Raw genomic sequence first — 9805 nt, 5'->3', positions numbered from 1 at the left:
TCAAAAAATTGATTAAGGGATTCCTCCTGGAATTCATCCATGAATAGTTCCATGGAATTTCCCCAAGATTTCCCATAAAGATTTGTCCAGAAATTCCTCCTGAAATTCCACCTGGAACTTGTCCGGAAGTTCCTCCAGGAATCCCTCCTAAAGTTCCTCCAGAAATTTGTTTCAGGGATTTCTCCAGGGTTCTTTCCAAGAATATCTCTAGGGATTCCTTCAAGAATTTTTGTAGAATTTTCTCTAAGAAATTTTGCGGGAATTCTTTATGAGGTTTCTTCAGAAATACTCCAGAAATTCCTTCAGAAAGTCCTTCAGGAATTCATATAGGAATTCCTTCAGGAATTCCTCTGGGAATTCCTCAGAAATTACTACAGCAGTGTCTCCAGGGGCTCCTCAAGAAATTCCACCAAGATTTACCGTAGGTATTTCTTCAGAAATTCCTACAGGAATTTCTTCAGAAATTGATCCAGGAATCCCTCCAGGAATTTCTTCGGAAATTCCTGCAGCATTCCTCCAGGAAATTCTGCAGGAAATCCTTTAGAGGTTGCTTCCCATATTCTTTCAGGAGATTCTTCAGGAAATTCTATAGGAATTTTTCGAAGGGATTCCTCCGGAAATTCTTTCAGGTTTCCTCTAGGAATAAATCCACGAATTTCAACTCCACGGATTCCTCTAGAAATCCGTCCAGGAGTTATTTCACGGGTTCTTCTAGAAATTCCACCAGGAATTCCTCCAAGAATATACCAGAAATTCCTGCAGGGATTCCTCTAAGGATTCTTCCGTGAGATTCCTCCAAGAATTCCTCCTGGAATTCCTCCAGAAATTCCTCTGGGAATTCTTCTAGAAATTTATCTTAGAATTCCATCAGAAATTTCTCTAATGCTCCAGGCATTACTCCAGGAACTTCTCCAGGGATGCCTCCTTCAGAAATTTATCCATTAACTTTGGAGCCAAGGGCTGAAAGTCTCTTTAAAAAAGACAAATCAATCAATCAATCCATTAGCTTTTCCAGGGAAACCGCCAGGAATTTGTACAAAAAATTTTCTAGGATTTCCTCCAGAAATCCATCTTGGAATTGCTGAGAAAATTTGCCTATGTTTTCACAAAAAAAAATGTGCCTATGATGCTTCGTTCTATGATTTTTCAAAGTTGGTGGTGTCTGTGGAAAACGTTTGATTTTCACTGGAGTTTTCCGGAAAATTAGGCGACCCTGATTTTTTTCAATTTAGTTTTTCAGATATATATGATCCCTACCTAATTTCATTAACCTTCAGAAACTTCATACCAATTTGTACGATAATAAAAAAAATCCCGTAATGCTCCAAGCATTAGTCCAGGAACTTTTCTAGAGATTCCGCATGGAATTTTTCCAGAAGGTTCTCCCGGATATCCTCCAGAAATACATCTAGGAACTCCTCCTGTGATTTATTGAAGAATTCCTCTAAGGATTCCTCCAGGAATGCATCCAGAAATTCCTCCAAGGATTCATCTAAAAAATTTTCTAGTAATTTCTACTGGGATTTCTGATACGGATTCTTCAGATTTTTTCCTGAAATTCCTAGCATAATTGCTTTTCGGATTCCTCCAGGGATTCCTCCAGGTATACTTTCACAAATTACTCCAGGGATTCCTGCAGGTATTGCTCCGAGAATTCTTGGAATTTCTCTCGGGATTTTTTTTTAATTTCTTCAGCGGTTAGTTAGAAAATTACAGTATTCCGTTCATAATGTTTTTCAGGGATTCACCCCAGGGTTTTTTTAGGATTACTTGTAGATTTTTTGAATAATTTGAAGGATTTCTAGAGGAATTCCTCCAGCGATTTGTATTGAAATTCTTTTAGATAATTTTAGAGGGACATAGAAGCCAAGAAATTCTCCAAGAAGTCATCCAGGAATTCTTTCACAATTATCTCATGAATACCAAGTCTTTTACAAGTCCAATCATGAATACCTTCAAACTTACGATTACATCTTGCAGCACCAGCTTTTAAATATATTAAAACTTCCTCAATGACCATTTGAACTTGTGCGTTGTTTGATAGACGCAAAAATACCCCTGGCCCGCGAAATAAAAGAAATTTATTGTGACCGACTAGAAATCACCTCCAGCATGGTTTTAATGAATATTCTCGCGTTTACGCTTCAGCTGCGTACATCTATTCTCACTAGGAATTCACAAACTATTGCTGGAATTCCATTGCAAATTCAACCAGAGTTTTTTCCCACATGATACTTGATTTCCATAAAGAATCACTTAACCATATTTTGCAGTAATGCTGCTAGAAAGTTCAAAGATTCTTAAAGATACTCATCCAGGAATTCCTGGAAATTATCATTTAGATTTAATTTCTCAGGGATTTAAAAAAGAAGATGTACAAAGTATTGCTTTTTATATAATTCTGATTATATAATATTTCCAAACAAAACTAACTAATTACATAGACCATTTTGGACAATGATCTTGTAAAGAGTGACAAGTTGAGAATTGTCTCCAATAACTGTCAATTTAAACACATATTATGCCAAATTTCTATTACTGTTCGTGCAGTTGAAACCCGGAATTTTCGACTAGCGAAGTTGGATTTTTCTCCCAATCCGCTCGTCGGACCTAACTTCGGAAGTGGTGCACTGTATAACTGTTTGCCATACAGCGCACCACTTCCGAAGTTAGGTCCGACGCACGGATCTGGAGAAAAATCCAACTTCGATAGTCGAAAACTCCGATTTTCAACTAAATTGAGAATATAGATCTATGTTTGTCACCACGACAGTGGTTTTCAGATTTTTTTCTAATTTTCATATATGAAATCATGAAAAATTTCTGGGGGGGGGGGCCTGGCGCATTCTGGGGGGGGCCTGGCCCCCCTGGCCCCCCCTCTAGTTACGCCAATGGGCATTTATCCGGAAATTCCTACTGAGATAACTTCAATTTTTTTTCAAGAGTTCATGAATCTCCTCAGAAAATTTTCAAAAAATTCTTCTGGGAATCTCCAAATGTATCATTAAGAGCATTTCAAGGGACTCCTAGAGATTTTTTAAGAAACTACTTCGGATTCTTTCAAGAATGTGCCCAATCTGTAATGCAGTGTCTGGAAGCACATCTGAAAAAAAAAATCCTAGGGGAATATCAGATACAATTCCATGAATCTCAGCATATATTTTTGACGGAATCACAGAATGAATTCCAAAAATCCTGGGACTTTCTGCAGGAATATATGAAGGAATCTCTGGAAAAAATTCTCAAGAAATTCTTGAAGAATTTCCGAGGTAATCTCTGTGGGAGTTTTAAAAAAGTTTTTCTAAAACAAATCCGTTGAAGAATTTTTGGAGATTTTTTTTGCTGACATTCTTGAAGAAATCACTAAAATTCTGAAGAAGTGTCTGGAGATATATTTGAAGGATTCCGTGAAAGAATTTCAGAAGGAATCTGAGCAGGAGTTTCTGAAAAAAAATAATGCCTGCAGGAATTTCTTACCAAATCTCCAGTAGAATCCCTATAAAATCTCAGGAAGTACTCTTGCTTGAATCTCTAGAAAAAGATCTGAAGAAGTCCCAGGGAAACCTCTGTGAAATTCCTAGTAAAAATATTGAAGAATTTTCAGAAAAAAATCTTGGCAGATCCTTTAATCAAATTAATGGAGGATTTTCTGTAAGAATTCCTGGAGAAATCTCTGGATTTATTTCCAAAGGAAAGTGATAAGCATCAGTAAAATTCTCTAGAAAAAAAAACTCTTGAGATAATTCTTCAGAAATTCCTATAAATTTTTCGAGGAAATATTTATGAATAAATTTCTTAAAGAATCCGTGAAGCAATTATTAGTAATAACCTTAAAGGGAATGCAAATTTGCTAATGAAATATATGGAGCAATATCTGGAGGAAATCCTCAAAGAAACTGAAAATAATTATGCAAGAATATGTGGAGGGATTTGTGGAAAATTGTCTGGTCTGAAAAAAAGTACACTACACCATCGTCAACCAGAAGTTGCACAGACTGAACACAATCACGTACATGAGACAACGGACAACACACGACACATCTTGTGGTCCAGTGGAGAATTTTCCGTTTGACGAAAAGTTTTCACCGACTGGAGTGGGAATCGAACCCACACCGAGTCTTACGAAACGGTTAAACGACAGACGCCCCTAATCGCACGGCCATGAAGCCCCATGTGTGGAATTTTTCAATAGAATTCCTAGAGAAATTCCTGAACAAACCTCTGATGGACATTTTAAAGAAAAACGTGCTGAAATTTCGGAAGGAATCTCTGTAAGATTTCCTAAATAGAATCTTTGAAGAAATTTCCGAAGGAATTAAAATTTTAAAATTCTTAATTTCTAATTCCATTTTTCTAAACGAATCTCTAGAAGAATTTCTTCAATAATCTCTGACGGAGTTTTGGAAGGGACTCATAAAAGTGGACCTAAAATAATTCTTGGAGAATTTTTTGTAGAAATTTCTATGGAAATATTGGTGGTCTAGTCGCTACCGCTTCTGATTCGTATGCAGAAGGTCAAGCGTTCAATCCCTGGCCCGTCCCTTTCAGCCTACTTTGTATCTTTCTATCCACTTTCTCTCTGTCTGCTCATGTATATTCATGTTCATAGTCATCGCTAGAACCAAAAACGAATTGCAAAAATTCGTTTCTCTTCCTTCCAACTTCCACAGCACAGTGTATATAATGCCCACAAGTTATGCAAACAAAGCTAACTGTGCCGCTTGTCCTTCATAGTAATCACCACACAATCTATCACCTCACAGACATTCCCAATCCATGGATCGCATAACCAGCCCAACGGTGACTCCCAGATCTCCCATCCTTTACGGCTAACAAATACACCAGTCCGTGCGGGTTGTGAGGATGCAGAGGTGCTCTCGGTCTTTAGTAGCAACAACCAACACACTCCCTTTTCCTTCCCAACTGACTATAAGGACATGACCGGCGCCATTATTGATCAAAAATGTATGAGCTGCTTAAATTACACTTTGAGAATAAGTGGAGTGTTCCAGCCCTTATTCATTTGGATCTCAGTGCAATTGGTACCAGCTCAGATCAATCACGGAGGAGCAACCATTGACATGTATAGTCAGATTTGATTTGATTTGAAATTCCTAAGGAAATATCTGAAGAAACCGCTGGAAGAGTTTCTAAAAGAAACCTTCCGTAGTTTTTCAGACCAAATCTTTGGAGAAATTTCTGATTAAATGCATAGGACAATTTTGCAAAGAATTTATAAAATATATCAACATGGAATCTTTGAACAAAATTGAGAAGAATATCATAAAGAGTTCTGAGATAATCTACCAAGGAAAACTTTAAAAAGCTTCAATAAGAATTTGTGAAGTAAAAATTGAAAATTAAAAAAAAAAACTTGAAGACATTTTGGAGAAAGAATTCTAAAATGTTCACCATCCAACGGAAATCTCGTACAGATATCTGAAAAAATGTATGGAAAAATTTCTAATGAAATCCATGGAAGCTTTTCTAGAGAAATTTTTAAAATTCTCCATCCAATTCTAGTGGATTTTTGTAACAATTAAGATGTTTTAAATGAACTTTCAAAGTTTTTAAACTTTCTAAATGGAATTAATGATAGATTCTCTAAAGAATTCCATCTATCAATATTGAAAGGAGTAAGGAAGGTTTTATAAAGGAGTTTTAAAATTATTTTCTGAGGTAATCTTTAGGAAACTTTGGAGAAAATTCAAAAGAATACTATACATTTTCTAAAGTTATCCTTAGAAGAATTCCTGAAGGAATCCTAGAGAAATCTCCTAACTCATTCGTGGCAGAATTTCCCGAAAAAGCGGAAGAAAAAATTCAAATACATCAAAAACGATTTTGCATACAAATATGAGAAATCAAATTAATTGAAAAGTTATTTTTTCAGTATATTCATGAGAGTACTACAGTATCGAAAAGATCACATATGTGATTTTCTTATTCCCAGTAGAGCGGAAAAAATCCTTAAATCCTAATTTTACTGTGTTAAATGCTGGTTGATTGATTGATTTGTCTTTATTAAAGAGACTTTCAGCCCTTGGCTGGTTCGTCTCTCTCTCTAAATGCTGGTGTTATTCATGCCGAAATTTAAAGTGTGATAAACTCCGGTTTGTTCATTGGAACACATATTACATAGTAATAGAACACGCACAAATGTACCGCTGCAGTCGTCGTTCAACTAAATTCGTGATATTTATTTCTATGCTTTCCTTTCAGCTTCCAAATAACTGGATGTAGTGAACAAACTATCAATTAGCAAACATATCACAGAGGAAACGCTTCCTGTTCTTCAGCATCGTTCATCAGTCCATTGGCAATCGTGGTGAAAAGTTTGGAGAAGAATTGCTCTACCGGCTGCCTCGTTTTCTCCAATATCACATCCGGGCTTTCGTTGATGGCATCGTTTGCAGCCTGTCCTAGGCGTGGTTTTCCTTTCAAAAGGTTGGTCATATTGAACTTGGCCGTACCGGCGTACTTCATTTTAACATCTATCGGGTGGAACTGCATCGTTTTACGTCCACTGCTGTTCTCGGCGAAGAAGTAGTGCATTTTGAGCAGCAATTTCACGTCAGCTGAAAACGAAATGAGCTGGGTGAGTAACATTTCTGGTGATAGTTTTTTTTTCGGCATTACTGATTTCTAAAACCGAGTCTCCATCTCCGTCGATTAGAAGCAATCCAAGCCTCAAATTCATGTTGTATTTTCCCTTCAGTACAACTTTATCTAAGGTGATCAACAGATTTATTGTCTTGCTTTCGGGGTTGACACTAAAATAAATCCTGATTATAATCTGTCATTCATACAAAACTGATTAAATTTCATACTGCATTTTATCCACGTGAAAGTTCTTGGCTCCCGTGATAACTGTGTTTCGAAACGTTGCTTGCAGGTTTGTTCCATCGTCAATATCTAACCGCTCCATGTAGAGCGGATCCAAACTTGGCAACTTGGTTCCGTTTCCGTAATCGCCGGAAACGATGTGTGCTCGCATTTTCTCCACTACGGCCAGAACGCACTTATCCAAATCGGGAGCATCTCGATTGCAAACACTCATGGACGGAGCTAAAATTCAAATTCAACTTCATTAGATGTTCTTCTGATGTTTAACCTAATCTGTTACGCACGCAAATAGCCACTAACGGTACTAAGACCTAATATCACCAGAAAAGCTAGACTATACATATTTTCGTTGCTCCGCTCCCTAACGTTCACCAAATAATACTGGAAAACTGACATCGGTTAAGATCTTTTATACACATCCACGTCCATTATTTACAGCCATTAAATTTGCTGCTTTGACACTGTTGATTCTCGGTTTAACCTGCTCACGTCATTTAGGTTTCTAACGGTAAAAAAGAGACATGAATCTCCGGTTTTTATCATTTTTAACACTCTGCTTCGTTTATGGTCGCTTTATCATCTCAGCTACATCAAAGGGTAGGCAGGATTGCCACCTTTTAATTGTTTCGGAAGTTTAAGTTGCATGGTCGTACCTCATGTTGAGGTTTGTTGAACTCAGTTCATCTAGATTTGGATTACAGAGCAGCTGTTAAAAAAAAATCACTGCTGTAACAATAAGTAAACGGATAACTAACATTCAAAGCAATAATTGTTGGTTGATGGAACATGCTTATTGTAAATATAAGAAAATTGAGTTATATACTGTGCTGATCAATTCCTTATTGAATACCTCGGTTTAAAGTCGAGTTAAGTACGAGACACTGGTTTAAATTCAAAAACGAACCAGCCAAGGGCTGAAAGTCTCTCAAATAAAGATAAATCAATCAATCAATCAATGGTTTAAATTCGCACCTGTCAAAAAGCTTGTCCACATTGAATTTTGGACATCTGAAACCGAAGAATCTCGAAAACCATGTTAAGTTGAAATGAAATGCTTCTCAAATATGAAACTGGAGTCGTAGAAAAACAGGAAAATCTGCATTACATATGCAGTTACAGGCATACCTCGATAGTACGTACACCACCGCTTCGTTTAGTATACGTACTATCGAATCACAAATTTTTATTTCAAATTTCATTTTCAAATCAAAGAATGTTATTTCTAGAACGTCAGGATTGCCAAAAAATTACATGTGGCCTAAGGGTCCGTTTATTAATTACGTAATTTTGCTTGTTTAGGATCCTATCTTTATTGGAAAAATCTTCTTGTGCTTTAGGGATGCTTCGTAGAGGCATCTCGCCTCTGGGAACTTATATTGATTTTATTTGAATTATCTTTTAGAACCATCCACACTGGTCTAGATATAATTAAATCGATCTAGATCAGTTATGTCTTGTTATAGAAACATTCTAGAAGTATTTTCTCCTGCAATATTTATTGCCGTGATATTTTCAAAATCTTCTGAACATTGTTCCTTCTAGGACACCTCCAAGAGTTTATTTTTTTTTACGAGAAGTGATTCCTTGAGGTATCCCGGAGCTCTTGGAGGAATCCCGGAATTCTTGGAGGAATTCAAGTAAACATTATTTGATGAATCTTAGAAAGAATTCCTGTAGGAATCTTGGAATGAATTTCTGGAGGAATCTTGGAATGAACTCATGGAGAAATCGCGGAACAAAATTCCTGGAGGTATTCAGGAAGAAATTCCTGAAGAAGTCCTGGAAGTCCCGAAAATATTACAGAAGAAATTCTTGGTAAAATTTTGGAAGGAATCTCTGAAGAAATCTCTGAAAGAGACCCTGGAATCTCATTAAGAATCGCAGAAGAAACTCCTGGAAGAATCCCAAAGGAATCCCAGAAAGAATTCCAGGAGAAATCTCGGACGGAACCAACACCTAGAGGAATTTCGGAACTGAAAGAAACTTGAAACTTGAAGAAAGCAAGAAAGCGAAATGTCTTTCCCTGAATCCCACAATTCCGGTTCATCCAGAAACAATTGAATTGGTACAGCCTATAGGGCAATGCAAGCCGCGATTGCCTACAGAATATTTTTTTCTAAATTTTTGATGTTTTGTGACCTTTTTGTTTACGTTCGGACTTCAAGAGATTTCTTCCAGAATTTCTCAAGAAGTCCCCGGAATCCTCCAGGAATTTCATCCGAGATATTCCGAATTTAGTTTCTTTTAGGATGTCTCTGGATTTATTTTTATGGGCTTCCAGATGGTATTCCTGGAAATTATAGCAACTTCACACAAAATTTCTCTAGGAGTTCTTTCGGCAATTGTATCAGAAATTCTTACCGAGATTCCTTGAAAAACTCCTTGCAACAATCCGTAAGGATTTATTCTTGGAATTTCATACGAGATTCTTCCCGGAGTATCTCCACGAACTTCTTCCGGTTTTTTTTTCGGGAGCTACTTTAGAATCCTTGAATGGTCAAAATTTCATTGCATTCGGTTCACTGAATCCGGAGATATAACAGCTCAAAGTTGGCTATCGGATAATTATACCTTTTTCTAGAATCTTTATAACTTCGTGTAGAATGGCTCGATCTTTTTCAAATTCGAACCACTGATACACAACTAGTTGATGAACTTACAGTAAAAATTTGAGAATATTTGATGCCCTTTTCGAAAAGTTACAGCGAGTTGAACATTTTTTTAAAAGTGAACATTTTACCTGTCCCAGTTATTTTGAGTCAGGGGAAGCACTTAAAAGAAATCCGCTTCAGAAATATAGGTGTAACAATACAGTTAAAGGATTGCTCTCTATTAAATTTTTAACGCATTTTAACAAAATTCGTTTTCGCCACATTTTTTTTGAAAACGTCATAACTTTGCTGAACATGAACAGATTTGTATGAACTAAAGTTTGTCTTCTAGGTAAAGGTCTAAATTT

General features: G+C 36.7%; 1 protein-coding gene across 1 annotated transcript; it reads right to left on the bottom strand.

Moving 5' to 3' along the window:
• Window positions 1-6160: 6160 nt before the first annotated feature.
• Window positions 6161-9587, bottom strand: LOC115262014 (uncharacterized). The gene is made up of 4 exons (XM_029863956.2): window positions 7131-9587; window positions 6831-7068; window positions 6640-6773; window positions 6161-6578 (listed from the first exon to the last, which is right to left on the bottom strand). The coding sequence occupies exons 1-4, from the start codon at window positions 7240-7242 to the stop codon at window positions 6271-6273; spliced, it is 792 nt and encodes a 263-aa protein (XP_029719816.2). The 5' UTR covers window positions 7243-9587; the 3' UTR covers window positions 6161-6270.
• Window positions 9588-9805: the final 218 nt, after the last annotated feature.

This window comes from Aedes albopictus, chromosome 2 (genome assembly GCF_035046485.1).
Source record: "Aedes albopictus strain Foshan chromosome 2, AalbF5, whole genome shotgun sequence".
NCBI lineage: Eukaryota > Metazoa > Arthropoda > Insecta > Diptera > Culicidae > Aedes > Aedes albopictus.
The sequence above is the reverse complement of the archived record's forward strand: the minus strand, read 5'-3'. Positions and strand labels throughout refer to the sequence as shown.

What these genes read in the sequence shown, in the direction of transcription:
- LOC115262014 (XM_029863956.2), bottom strand. Translation starts at nt 7,242, where the DNA reads ATGTCAGTTTTCCAGTATTATTTGGTGAACGTTAGGGAGCGGAGCAAC. An exon ending in TACCGTTAGTGGCTATTTGC is followed by an intron (nt 7,069 to 7,130) that starts GTGCGTAACAGA and finishes TTTGAATTTTAG; the next exon opens with CTCCGTCCATGAGTGTTTGC. An exon ending in AGACTCGGTTTTAGAAATCA is followed by an intron (nt 6,579 to 6,639) that starts GTAATGCCGAAA and finishes TTTCGTTTTCAG; the next exon opens with CTGACGTGAAATTGCTGCTC.